The 14,853-nt window shown below is 37.0% G+C and overlaps 1 protein-coding gene across 1 annotated transcript in view; it reads right to left on the reverse strand.

Annotated features, from left to right (window-relative positions):
* The window catches only part of LOC131537015 (hemicentin-1-like), a 115,650-nt gene that overhangs the window by 77,522 nt on the left and 23,275 nt on the right, over nt 1-14,853 (reverse strand). The window contains exons 3-7 of the mRNA XM_058770228.1: nt 5,980-6,381; nt 5,631-5,879; nt 5,237-5,494; nt 4,432-4,683; nt 3,988-4,242 (exon numbers count right to left, since the gene is read on the reverse strand). Coding sequence (XP_058626211.1) covers nt 3,988-4,242; nt 4,432-4,683; nt 5,237-5,494; nt 5,631-5,879; nt 5,980-6,381 — 1,416 coding nt within the window. The remainder of the gene's footprint in view (nt 1-3,987; nt 4,243-4,431; nt 4,684-5,236; nt 5,495-5,630; nt 5,880-5,979; nt 6,382-14,853) is intronic.

Below are 14,853 nucleotides of genomic sequence, written 5' to 3' on the forward strand. Positions count from 1 at the left end.
TATTAAAATAGTTCAGTTTTGTATGTAATGGCAAAGTGATTATAATACGTTTTTTTCCCTTTTTTTTAAATTTTTAAAAAAAATTTATTAAGTTAATTTTGAAAAACGTTTGGAGCATTTTTTTGTTCGTTAAACAAGTTATTTCTTTCTTAAAGTAACGACCAAGCAGCCAGCGGCAGACCGGCAGGCTGATCATAGCATGTTTGGTCAATTTAGCCTTCTCAAATCATCACGACTTGCCTAAAATAAAATCTATAGATATACTAAAACAGTTCAAGCATATAACAATGTTTAAAGGTTAAACCTAGATAAATGTGCGCTGCATCCAGTAGTTTGTGCGGAGAACGGAAGCTAAAGCGCAGGACATGGAGGCACCAGCGCAATCAATTGCATTTTATTTCAATGGAAACAACTTAAAATATTTTTTGCTCATAAAGGTAAGAGTAATACATCATTCGGAACTGTAAAGGGTCTACTTCTATTTGTGTGCACTCACAATATCAACAAAACGTCATGTTTTTAAGAAAACGATCCGCTTTCTGCCGTCTCGTCTTGAACGGGAGCGCTTCACAAAAATTAACCGAAAGTCAGCGAATACATGCCTCACAGACATGATAAATATATCTATAGAAAGCTTTAAATTACTACTTAACGAAATAAATCAAATCATTCATTATAATCATAATCCGTGAAGATGCACTTCTCTCTAAAGGCGCGTCTAATGAGGAGATGAATCCACACTGATGCAACACTGACACAGAAAACACTAGTTTATTAGTAAGTAATTCAAATATCTCCTTACGATTTCCCTCGGACACATTCATGGTAATTACTTTGCTGGGGCTTTATGGCAAGCTTTATTGCGTGTATCAGAAAGCAGAACAGCTGCGCTGACGGCGCGATCGCTGCTGCTGGACACTAAACACCGTCGAGCCGCTCTTTACAGTCGCTGCACGGTCTCGTGTTGTTTCCACCAGAGCGGCAATTTCTTTTCATCGCTAATTGATAATAATAATAATTCCTTACATTTATATAGCGCTTTTCTAAGCACTTGGCTTAGACATTGATGGATGTCTAAAATATAAAAATAAGGAGAAAACTAAAACAGGCCCGAGGCCCGGCCCTCGTCTGAACTATGACGTGAAAATTGGCCCGAAGCCCGGCCCTAGGGACGTAAAAAAGTCGGGGCCCATCGCCACTGTCAATCAACTATCGTGGGAGGGGCCTTTGTCGGTATGACGTCACAGCGACAAGAAGCTGAGAATGGACGGATTTGAAAAAAGGGGATAATACTTATAAAAATTTTAAAATACCACTGGCTGGATTTGTATCATTATAGGGTGGTTGTACACACACTGCCAACACACATTTATGTTCAAACAACATGTAAAAGTGAGTTTTGCATCCGATGACCCCTTTAAAAAAAAAGTCTGTACCCACAAACATCTGAAAAATGAATTTGCCAAGTCTTTTTAGAAATAAAAAAGGTACAAATAAATTAATGTTCACCTTTTATTTGTATTTAGCCTGAATACAAACGAGAAATGTGAAATCACCATCGAATAAACATAAGACTCTCAGATTCACCTTATTAATATTAAAGGCAGGGTAGTCGATTCTTTTAAAAACATTTTTTTAATATGTTGGTTGAAAGACTCTTCACATCCCGATAGCAATTACTAAGTTAAGTGGTCTAAATTTATTTATATGTATAGGTTTGTAGAAGACGTAGGACCATAAAATGTTCGTCCAATCAAAATGTTTGGTCCAAAATATGTATTTGCATACCTCTGCGCACCCTGTAAATTTTTATGATTTTTTAAACTAAATGTGCCTGTCCCACACTTTTGAGTCCTTACCGCAACAATGAAAAAAGGCTTTTATTATGACATTTTATCAAAGATAAACAAGCCTAGTTTCTATGGAAACAGAAATTAGCACGTGAGCACATTGCTGACAAATTGGGCTACCTCACTACCTCACTCACAAGATCCCAAAAATATAAGATAAATACCATCTTTTCTGTGTCAGTATTTATTGCGTGTCCTTACCATACAGCTTAGTAATTCTGTACTTTGAACTACATTGTAAAAATAAATGTATATTTTTGTTTAAATCATGTATATTGAGATGCTAAGAGTCAAAATTAATGTAGTAGGCCTTGCTAGCTGCCAAATAGCTGCGATATTATCAAAAATGTAATTTCCGCAACATGTCTTTACCACAGCAAATTTAGGTGTTGCGGTAAAGACCTTGTATTGCGGTAGGGACAAGTTCAAGGTTTACTGTATATTAAATTACAAATATTCAGTCTATTGTAAATTACATTTACATTTACTGTTGTTCTCTACAGTAGCCTGTTTTTGATTTCATGGCACTTTTAACATTGTGTCCTTACCGACACAAGATGTCATTGCCGCATCTCTGCTTTATTTTATTTTATTTTTTTATATTTTTATTTGCCCAATTAATATTTTTAACACTGAAGTTGAGATGATGTACACGTTGAAATTGCATCATCTGTCATAAGAAGCTAAATATGTCATCTCTACTGTGTATGGAACAATTGAGATCTATGGTTACTATCTAAATTTTACATGGCATAGAGAAAACCATGAAATCCCCTATTACTTTTTACTATCAATATTTGCAAAACTGCACAAAATAAAAAATAAAAAAAAAAGCTATTTAGATACATTACATTTGTGTAGAAATTAAAACAAAGAAAAATGTACATAATGAACGTTATTGTCATGTATATAAGGACATTTTGTAAAAAGAAGAGTTGAAAAACATAAAAAATCTGTTCCAGATTAAAATCTTAAAGGTCTTAAATTGACCATTTTATATGTATTACAGACTCTGATGGTTGAAATTAAAATTCACATAACAAAAACACATGTTGCTGGGAAAGGGACATTGTTGAGTGTTAATGGCACCCTATGACAGGCTCTAGGGGTTTCTGGCAAGAAATACAAGCTGGTCTACATTATTTGCCTTCAGAGATGCCCTTTTACATGTGACATTGTTGCCATCTGTACTAAAAACCCTCTCAGAGGGGGAGCTTGTGGCCTGAATTCACAAGTAATGTTGTGCCCAGTTGGCTTACTCTTGGGAAGTTTTTTTTTTTTATATATATAGACTTTTCTCCAATCCAGATTGTCAGGATCTGGATACAGAAGGAGCTGCATTTCAATTACAGATTTGCCCAAAACCTTCGCAATATTTTATAAATGTTGATAAAAAATTATTGCAAAATGACAGTGTTTCCATTAACCAGTGTTAATAAGTCATGGCAACAGCTCTGGTTAGGTTTACGTATACCGTAGCCACTGCACTAGCTGTTATTTTTAATCAAATGAGATGTAGACGTGTGACTTTAGTGAAGCAGTATGGAGAGCTGCTTCTGGGATGCTTCTGAAATGTTTTGCAGCGCGGCTAGTATAGACACAAGCATTGACTAGAGTTGCCATGATCAGTTCCGGTGGCCATGTCGGAGCCATAAAGCAATGTAAATAAGGGGTTATCCAAACATTAATTGGCATGGAAACCCTTTATACTTGAAAGCGGCCACATATGATGTGTTTCTTGAATAATGATCATTTTACTTTTTTGTACGCCAGCTGACCTGGAAATGTGAAAAAAACTGTTTCCATTGCAGTTCTGCGTAATATTCATTTTTCAGATTTTGTGAAAAACCACCTCATGTGAGCATAAAAACTTTTTTTTGTGATATATGGGAGTTTTGAACAATTATTGTAGATTCAATTCACAATTTCAATTTGCACAAAAAAAAAAAAAAGTAATGGAAACACGACAAATGCTGTAATGTATATTGAAATATCGGAAATGTGTTTAAAAATCATATCACCGTTATTGAAAAATTATATCACAATATATATTGATATTGAATTACTGTCCAGCCCTAATATGAACTGAAATGATCAAAATTGAGAATTAGCATCTTTTGTTTTATAATAAACTCACACATGACATTTAAAGTCACAGCATTAGAGTGTTTCTCTCCATGCTCATTGATGGACTTGCACTTGTATACTCCACTGTGATCAGATTTGATCTTTGAGATGCTGTAGATTCTTCCAGATCCTACAAACGTTCCTCCTTTAAACCAACTGATTTCTGCAGGTGGGTTTGAATCACTGCTGCAAATAAGAGTCACTGAATCTCCCTCCACTATTTTCCCAGATCCATTTAAGGATACTGAGACGTTCTTTGGTGGATCTGAAACAGAAGATAGATACCATTAACTGTCTGGCCCCGCCATCACACACGGTGGTATTGCAAGATGGGAGCACCCATGATCCAAAACCTATAACAAAACTTATCAACTTCATCAATTTTGCTTTAAGTCTATTGGGTCTTATGTTTAGAGTGTTTAATGTGACAGTTACTGAACAATCATTAACTTACATTCGACGTTTAAATTCACAGCAGAGTATTTCTTTCCAAGTTCATTGGAGGACTTGCACTTGTATTCTCCACTGTGATCAGATCTTATCTTTGAGATCCTGTAGATTCTTCCAGATGCTACAAATGTTCTTCCTTTAAACCAGCTGATTTCTGCAGGTGGGTTTGAATCACTGCTGCAGTTCAGAGTCACTGAATCTCCCTCCACTATTTCACCAGATGGACTGATGGACACTGAGAAACTCCTGGGAGGGTCTACATTAACAATAATGATCATATTATTACATCTTACACATTTTTTAAATTAGTAAGGAACTGACATGTATGGTGGCTGAGAGATCTCAATGTGCTGCAACTGAATAAAACATGCAAAATGAAGAAGAAGAAAAAAACAAACAAATGAAAAAACATTTGTGCTGCAAATCCTTGCAACACAACCAAATACAGAAACACACTGCAATACTTACAACACAACCAAATACAGATCAGGATGTTAAAATAAAAACTCACCTTGCAGCTGATCGATTAGACATACAATAAGCAATGCCCCAGTCAGGTTCATCACTTGTTAGGATCCTCTTGAAACATTTCCATTGTGGTCTGTGCTCTTTGCAGCACGTTTCTGTATTTGGTTGCATTGTGAGTATTTGCAGCACTTATATCATCAACCTGATAAAGATGTTTTCTTAATTTGCTGGTGTTTTTTCTATTTGCATGCTTTTTCTTAAACTGCAGTGAGTTGAGCTCTCGACCTCCGTAGAAATGATCAAAATCGAGAATTAGCATTTTATGTTGTGCAATAACTTACACATGACGTTTAAAGTCACAGCATCAGAGTATTTATTTCCATGTTCATTGCTGGACTTGCACTTGTATTCTCCACTGTGATCAGAACTGATGTTTAAGATGCTGTAGATTCTTCCAGATCCTACAGTTGTTCCTCCTTTAAACCAGCTGATTTCTGCAGGTGGGTTTGAATCACTGCTGCAGCTCAGAGTCATTGAATTTCCCTCCACTATTTCACCAGATGGACTCACTACTACTACTAAAGCCTCCTTTGGAGGATCTAGAGGTCCAGTATATAGAATGAAAATAACTGATGAAAACATTTTGCATTCTGACTTCTTTATTTTTCAACATTTACATGCAATATTTGAATACATTTACTCGAGTTGGGAAAATATGATTGAATCTGTACTCACATGTGACATTGAGATGAACAGCAGGAGAGATGTAAGTATGTCCATGTAGAGCACAGCTATATCTGCCTGCATCCTCTCTTCTGACTGACTGCAGCAGGAGTTGATTGTTTCTGTCTCTTCTCTCAGTTAATGGCTGTGAGTTTCTGTACCAGATGAATGTTGCTCCGTCAGTCAGAGCACAGGTGCTTTTACATGTCAGACAGACTGAATCTCCCTCTGTCACTCTCTCAGGAGACTCCACCTGAAGATCTGAACACAACACACACGCATTATATCTAGTGCTGCTGTCATAGACTGATTATTATTCAACATAAAGCACAGAAGAGGGGCTCAACCTCATGAAAGTCACCTGTGACAGTAAGAGTTACTCCTGGAGTTCCAATCCATGTCACATCAGTTGTGGATTTGGAAGCGCCAAACCAATTTTTAATGTTCATAAAATTGAATGAATTATGTTTATCAGCGATGAATCTGAAACAGAACTCATTTTCATCTTTTTGTGTCACATGACTCAGTCTGATGGTGCAGTTCTGCTGTTTATCTCCGAGATACTGAAGCCTCTGACTGTATTCAGGGTCCTCAGACAGATCTGGAGGCTCTACACCCTTTACAGGGTTTTTGGTCCAAGACACATTCCTGATCTGATATCCAGTAGGGTATGTATACATGCAGTTCATCATCACTGATGAGTTCTTTAGTGCACAGATCTGTGAATGATTGTAACTTACACCCCAATCAGCACTAGACGCACCTGCAACACAGAAATAATAACAATATATGACATTCATCTTCTCAAAACCTAATGAGCGTGAAAAATGATTTCAGCTTTTCATGAAGTTGGTGGAGGATGTTGCATAAATAAACAGAGACAGACATGAAACCAGCAAATAAATGAGTCATTAACAACATGCTACACTATCAAATAATCAAATGTATGCCGATTAAAACTAAGAAACTGATAAAAGCTGTCACGTTGCTGTTACGGAGCCGACAAGATGTGAGGCATACGGATCCATGTGCAAGCTTTATTAGAAACGTAGTCAAACATAGGCAGGGTCAAACATCAGTAAACAGATCAATTGAGGACAAGACACGGGAGTATTCTGAGAGCATGCGTGGGTCGACGATCGGCAAGCAATGTCCAAAGGGCTTGGCAATAGGGGTAATCCGAGTAACAAGCAATAATCCAAACAGGCGCAAACAGGCTAGGCACGACTAAAACTAAGACTAAGAAGCTGGATTCGTAACAGTTGCGCTGGGAGCAAGGGAGCGTGAAGCAAGGAAATGAGGAGATGTAGGAGATTCTTCAACATACAATATCTTTAATGATTTAATCCATCAGGAAACATGGGGCACAGCGGTGAGACGAACATTACCGGACGCTAAAGACAGGGAAACACAGGGCTTAAGAACTAGAACAAAACGAGGAGTAAACTAGATGATAAATGACACACGTCTGGGGACTAATATACTAATGATGGGAACTAAACGAGAACAGGAAACAGTAGGCGCTCTGGAGGCCTCAAGGGACAGGGTACAGGACAGACGGCCTCCATTCCGGGACCCACGGTGGAGCAGGGAGCTCGGGAGGCCATGGCGGATCTGGAGACTCGGGAGGTCATGGCGGATCTGGAGACTCGGGCAGCCATGGCGGATCTGGAGACTCGGGAGGCCATGGCAGATCTGGAGACTCAGGCGGCCATGGCGGATCTGTCTCCGAGGCCGCAGCCCACACCCCGGCCTCCACGGCTGAAGCCATGCTAAAAAAAGCAACGCTCACTTTCAGTTAGGTCCGGTATTCTGTCACAGTGCGCTTGGCACAAGGAGCGAGGAGACGAGGAGAACAATCAATATTCCTTTTAATGAAGATAACACCAGGAAACATGGAGCACAGGGGTGAGACAAACAATACCGGACGCTAAAGACAGGGAAACACAGGGCTTAAGAACTAGAACAAAATGAAGAGTAAACTAGATGATAAATGACACATGGCTGGGGACTAATAAACTAATGATGGGAACTAAACGAGAACAGGAAACAGGAAACAGGAAAAACAAAATAAGGACATGGAAACACTGGGAGCATGTGGAAACACAAGACACCAATCTGCTGGTGTACTTGACAAAATGCCAAGTTCTGTCATGAAACTCTATATGGTGCAGGCTAATTGGTTGTTAACGCAAATTGATGATATTCACAGCATTAAACTACTTGGCACCAGTGGCGTAGCCCTCAGATTTCTGATTGCTTAAAAAAACTTTTAAGTCTTTATCATACTTCCGCGTTCGAAAAGCAGAAGATTCAAATAGTAGCACGGGGCCATTCACATGTCGTGCCTAAAAACGCATGGAAAACGGCGCTTCGCTTTCTCCTTCTTTCAAAGCGCTCTGTAGCTTGCGCGCTATGCTTGCGCTCCTGTGGCATCTGCCGTTGCTAAGCAACCTAGACCCCTGCTCTCCATGAAGACGCGGAAGTTTCAGCAAAGGATAAATTGATTTCCAGCACTAAAAATCGCTTGCACTCTGCTACTAAATTTATTTAAAATGGCTATCCCTGTACAGCTTATGATCAGCTGTTCCTCCATCTCGGCTGAGCTTTCAATGTTCTTACGGGAAAGGATGAAGCTGATTGGTTGGTTCTTGTCACATGACCCGCGGAGTGCTTGCAGCATTCTGAAAAGTTTAAATGTTCTTATCTCGATGCCGTGCGGACGTGCCTGGAAAAAATTAGCGCGCCTGCCGCGGGTGTACATTTGAAATAACGGACTTGAGCGCGCAAAAGACACGATATGTGCTTCTATCAATGGCTGTACCCATAGCACAGCATTTGTAGTGAAGGCTACCTTGAAAGATAATAAGGGCTGATTTGAATTGGAGTAGCAGTGTACCAGGTGTGTCAGTCAGAACACGACAGAGAGGGGAGTGATAAACTTGAACTGGTTTAATTTGACAAGTAGGTAAATATACATCAGAGGGGGGAGCCAATCATCAACTTGCACCTTTACAACATCCACTGGGCTCCACGAGAACTTACAGCCACAATGAAAGCAGCAACAGAGTGTCAATCGGGCCTCCAGAGGTTGAATCCAGAGGGATCAAATTAGTCCAGGAAAGTGAACAGTCAGTTTAAGCCCTTAGGAGCGGTGGCGAGCGAATAAACAATGACTGCTGAAGATGCGGGCATGAACATCGCAAATATTGAGTACTGTCCTGACTCCTGACTTTAGATTAGTTGTGCTGTATCTTGATCAGATCAGAGTGTAGTAGACTAACTGTGCTGGTATTTGGGGTGTGGTTTGCTCCTATAAGACGCACAAAGCACAATTTACACTCGATCTGTGGCTGGGAATCGATGCCATTCGTCCACCTCAGCATTCGTGCCACTGACGAACGGATATCTGCTGTAGCTGATGCAATATGCAGTTGTTCTTTATGTTACCTCGCTTCCTATCTCTTGAGCGCACCATACTTTCATAATAAAAGTCCCTGTTAAAGTCGGCGCTACAGTGCTCCTAATTCTCTAAGTCTCCTTTTGCACAGCATTGTTGTGGATTATTTATGTAGAATTCAGCACATATATACGTCTTCTAAAGACACCAATCTCAGTTTACAACAATGAATTGAGTATTATGAAACGATGGAATATGTTGTCAAGATATCCCGATGCGTATTTCATAACTTAAACAGAAGCGTGCGAGCCATACTGTATGTGCATAGGCAATTCTTCGCTGTCTGATCACCTTATTTCATTACAGAACAGCGAGAAAACTATATAAACAACATATCACATTAAAAAGCATCAAAAATCTTCTTGCTGTGAGGAGACAGTATTTCCCACTGAGCCACTTATGCTGCACTTAGCCACAGACATTAAATACAGACATTTGCGCAATAATAATAAATAAAAAACTGCAAAACTTTTTTCATGATTGTGTGTATATAAAATAAAATAATTATAATAATAAAAAAATAAAAAACATTTACAGGTACAAAACTCTGTTTGTATAGATGTTGAAATGTACAACATACACAGCAAAATCATCAATGAGCACTGCACACAATGTTAAAAGAAACCAGAGGTGGAAAGTACACGGGTCAAAAAGTAAAAGTCCTGCCATACGTTTATTCCACCCATGAACTCAGCAGCTTATTTCACCAGAGGAGAAACCAAGTCATTCCTTTCAAGTCACAAACGAATCTCGAGTCAAATCCCAAGTCCTCAAAGGGTTAAAGTTAATGAGATAATTAAGTGACTAATTAAATGATGACATTAGTGGTGAACACCTGCTGTTATTGAGAATTACAGAGGATCAGATGTTGATATTTTATTGGTTAAAATGATGCCAACATCCTGGAGGTCAGTGTTAGCTTTATTTGGGCTCTTGATCCTTTTAGTAATTCAAAGTAATTTGCTTTTAAACAATTGCAATATTGTTTCACAACAAACATTTGTGCATTGCTGAATTAAAAGCTTTAAGCAGCAGATTTGCTTACACTTTTTGTTTATAAATCATTTGCATGCTTAACCCCTTAACTGTCACCCACAGTTTTGAACAAAGACATTATAGTGCACTATCCAAACTTAATTTTTTATAATTCATGAATGAAAATATTTTGTAACATGATTTTAATGTACCATTTACATGGTAATGCAGTGTCTGATTTTAAAATGGGTTTCAAAGGATGAATTTTGAAATTTTAAGTTTTCTACTGATAAATAATTTCTTATGATTTCTAATTCGTGATAGAGAAAAAGGCAACTAAGAAGACTTTCTGTGACAAAGGTCAGAATTCATGTCATGATGTAGATTTTTTTCAGGTGCACTCTTGTCATAAACAGAGGTGTCAAATCCAGGGTCAGAAAGTAAAAGTCCTGCCATGTGTTTATTCCACCCATGAACTCAGCAGCTGATTTCACCAGAGGAGGAACCAACTCATTCCTTTCAAGTCACAAGCAAGTTTCGAGTCAAATCCCAAGACCTCAATGAGTTGAGGTAATTAAGAGATAATTGAGAGACTAATTAAATGATGATTGTGCATTAGTGATGAACACCTGCTGTTACTGTGAATCACAGAGGATCAGATGTTGATGTTTTATTGGTTAAAATGATATCACCATCATGTAGATCAGTGTTTGCTTTAGTTGGGCTCTTGACCCTTGACTCCTGTGTTAGATCTCTCTGTAGCAATGCATGTGCTGTTGTAAAGCGGAGAGATCAGTGCTGTGCAGTGAGCAACTGTTAGTTGTTTTCATATGATGAGGTAATCATCAGGTGCTTACCTGTTTGCATCCAATATACTGTGTGTATATATATATATATATACACATACAACATTTTCATTTTTTAATTTATGTTCTGCTTTTGAATAAACAACTCTGGGAAACCACAGTACGCAATGAATTTACTGCTGTAGTAGTTATAGAGAAAGAATTTTAAATCTAATGCATTTAAATATTTAAACTCCAGTCCTACTCAGACACACACAGACATCAAGAACCAGCGTATGAATCTCAACAATGGTGACAATCAACAAAATGCTTCATGCTGCAATGCATGCTGGGTAACACCACAGTATGAATAATTATTGTCACCACTGTTGAGGATCGTATGATAAGTGTTCATGTCTAAAAGCCTGAGCAATATAATTCTTAATTTTTTCCAATATTTAATATTACGATGGCATTTGTTTAATAGTAAATTCCTGCAGTTCTGTAACAGCTGACCGTCAGTAAATAAACCAAAGAGAGACACCTTCATGATGTTCATTCAAGTGACATAAAAGCCAAAAGTGTAAGCTCATCTGCTCCCTCAAGCTTTTAATTCAGCAATGTGCAAATGTTTGTTGTGAAGCAATATTGCAATTGCTTAAAAGCAATCCATTCTCAGTTACTAAAAGGGTCAAGAGCCCAACTAAAGCAAACACTGATCTTCATGATGGTGGCATCATTTTAACCAATAAAACATCAACATCTGATCCTCTGTAATTCTCAATAACAGCAGGTGTTCATCACTAATGCACAATCAACATTTAATTAGTCTCTCAATTATCTCTTAATTACCTCAACTCGTTGAGGTCTTGGGATTTGACTCGAAACTTGCTTGTGACTTGAAAGGAATGACTTGGTTCCTCCTCTGGTGAAATCAGCTGCTGAGTTCATGGGTGGAATAAACACATGGCAGGACTTTTACTTTCTGACCCTGGATTTGACACCTCTGGTCATAAATTAATCTATTACTTTTCCTACATAATTTTTAACAGAAAAGTGGTAAAATACCTATTTAGGAGTCTTAGACCTTTCCAACGATATATAGTTTGTCATGATTAGATTAGGATTTAATTGTAAAATAGTGAAGTAAAGGTAGGCGTCCCACAGGGTGGACGGTGACAGTTAAGAGGTTAAATATTGGGGAGAAAATAAAATAAAAACAATGATAGCTCAGGCTATTAGACATGAACGCTTATCATACAATCCTCAACAGTGGTGACAATAAATATTCATACTGCAGAGCATGATGTGAGTTTTTACTATGGTGTTACCCAGCATGCATTGCAGCATGAAGCATTTTGTTGATTGTCACCATTGTTGAGATTCATATGCAGATTCCTGATGTCTGTGTGTGTCTAAATAAAACTGAAGTTTTTTTTTTTTTTTTCCAATATGCATTACATAGGTTTGAAATCCGTTCACTATAACTATTAGAGCAACACTTTGGATGCTGTAGTTTCACAGGGTTGATTATGAAAAACCTAAACACATAAATTAAATAAAAGTTATTTTGAATGTAATCAGGCCAGCTCATGATGACTGACTGATCATATAAAATCAGCTGATAGCTACTCACTGCATAGCACTGATCTCTCTGCTTTACAACACCACATGCATTGATACAAAGAGAGATCTAACAGAGGAAGTCAAGGACCAAGAGCCCAACTAAAGCAAACGCTGATCTCCATGATGGTGGCATCATTTTAACCAATAAGACATCAATATCTGATCCTCTGTAATTATCAATAACAGCAGGTGTTCATCACTAATGCACAATCATAATTTAATTAGTAATTGAATTATCTCATTAACTTTAACTGTTTGAGGACTTGGGATATGACTTGAAGAAGACTTGCATGTGACTTGAAAGTCCCACCTCTGATATTAACTCATAATTATGAGAAAGTTTCTCAATATAACGAGATACTAAGTCATAATTATGAGAAAGTATCTCATTATTATGACTTACAGAATTATATTTTTTCTCAAGGCAGTGGAAACGGGCTTCCATAGATTTGTAACGAGCATTAGTGACAGAATCATCAGCCAATCAAACTTTTATGTTCAATGACAGCACGCCCTCTGGGTCTAGCGACGTGCCCAGTGCTTCCCCCAGTGTTAGTCGGGAATTTCCAAGGTATGAAAGTGAAATTCAATGAAAAAATTAAATAACAGCCGCAGTCGCCTACACCAAATCTTGTTGCCAGGCTAACATGACAATCACGACTCATGCCGCTGTAAGCTTTTCTTTTTCTTTTGTTTTCACTCGCGATCTTTACCACACACATTACATTACATATTTCATGGCACACTCGTTTTATGCGTTTTTGGCGACACCTATTGTTGTGAGTGTATTATTGTCATGTCAAAGTCTAGACCCTGAATATAAGACGATAAGACAACCGTGTTTTTTCCAGATGCATTTCCAAGAAGAAAACTTCATCTTATATTCGGGTCAATATGGTAAGTGAAGATGCTGAGATCTGTTAGTGTTTCATGTTCTGTTGCTGCCAGTCATGTGACTTTAATTAATTAATTAATTAGTTAATTTTACAGTGAAGGTGTTTGATTTTAATAATTTAGGAAATGCCTGTAAATTAACAGTGTTGTCGGCTTGTTTAAATAAGGAGATTTTACTTTAATTGTATGGTTTTTGTTTGGCAGCTGTTGCTGCCAGTCATTTGACCATTTTATCATCTCACGGTTTTGTTAATGTATTAATTACAGATTGTTTTTACATACATTTTTTTGTGATTTAAGAAAACAGAAAATGTACTGTATAAAACTACAATAGTTTTTCTGTATACAAAAAATTGAATTATTGTAATTTGTCATTAATGTCATAATCCTTAAAATAACAGCCAAGTAGTTAATTCAGAGTAAAAGAAAACACACTGTAAAAAAAAAAAAAAATCTTAAGGTTATGTTGTGACATCTTGGGCAAGTTTCTCCAAAAAAAAATTAATTACTAGTTACTAATTACATCTTCAGCAGTGTAATTAGATTACTGTGCAAAGTACTCTTTCCAAAAAGTATTTAATTACACTGTAAATAAATAAATAAATAAAACTAATTTTACAGAAAATAACTCTTTTTTTTACAGTAGTTTTCTGTTATTGAATGTCAAATTACATTCAAAACTTAGTATAATTACAAACGATATCTGTAAATTAACAACTAGACTTATTTTAAGTATTATTCCATTAATGACAAATTACAGTAATTCTCCTTTTTATACAAAACAATTATTGGATTGTTTATAGAGTGTTTTTTTTTTCAGTTTTCTTAAATTATGTACAAATTTACATCAAATTACAAAAATAATCTGCAATTAAAAAATGTACGTAATTCATTGTATTAAAGGTTTATGTCCATTTTATCAATTTAATGTACTTGGGTAAAGTTGGTTTTATATTTGCATATTCATACAAATCATGTAACCGTGCAATAAAAAATGTATTGCATTAAAACAAATTTATTTTTATAAAGAAAATAAAAAAATCAGTGAGTGTATAAAGTACAGTCTGAGAGAAATGTAACAGACAGACACGTGTAATCACAAAAGCAGAACCACAGTACAGTAGTCCAAATGATGATGCGTTGCAGTCGCGGTCCTCTCTGACGGAATATACAGGTGCTGGTCATATAATTAGAATATCATCAAAAAGTTGATTTATTTCACTAATTCCATTCAAAAAGGGAAACTTATATATTATATTCATTCATTACACACAGACTGATATATTTCAAATGTTTATTTCTTTTAGTTTTGATGATTATAACTGACAACTAAGGAAAATCCCAAATTCAGTATCTCAGGAAATTTGAATATTACCTTGAATATAATCTTGGCCAACTGAAAAGTATGAACATGAAAAGTATGAGCATGTACAGCACTCAATACTTAGTTGGGGCTCCTTTTGCCTGAATTACTGCAGCATGGAGTCAATCAGTC

Source organism: Onychostoma macrolepis, chromosome 01 (genome assembly GCF_012432095.1).
Source record: "Onychostoma macrolepis isolate SWU-2019 chromosome 01, ASM1243209v1, whole genome shotgun sequence".
Classification (NCBI taxonomy): domain Eukaryota; kingdom Metazoa; phylum Chordata; class Actinopteri; order Cypriniformes; family Cyprinidae; genus Onychostoma; species Onychostoma macrolepis.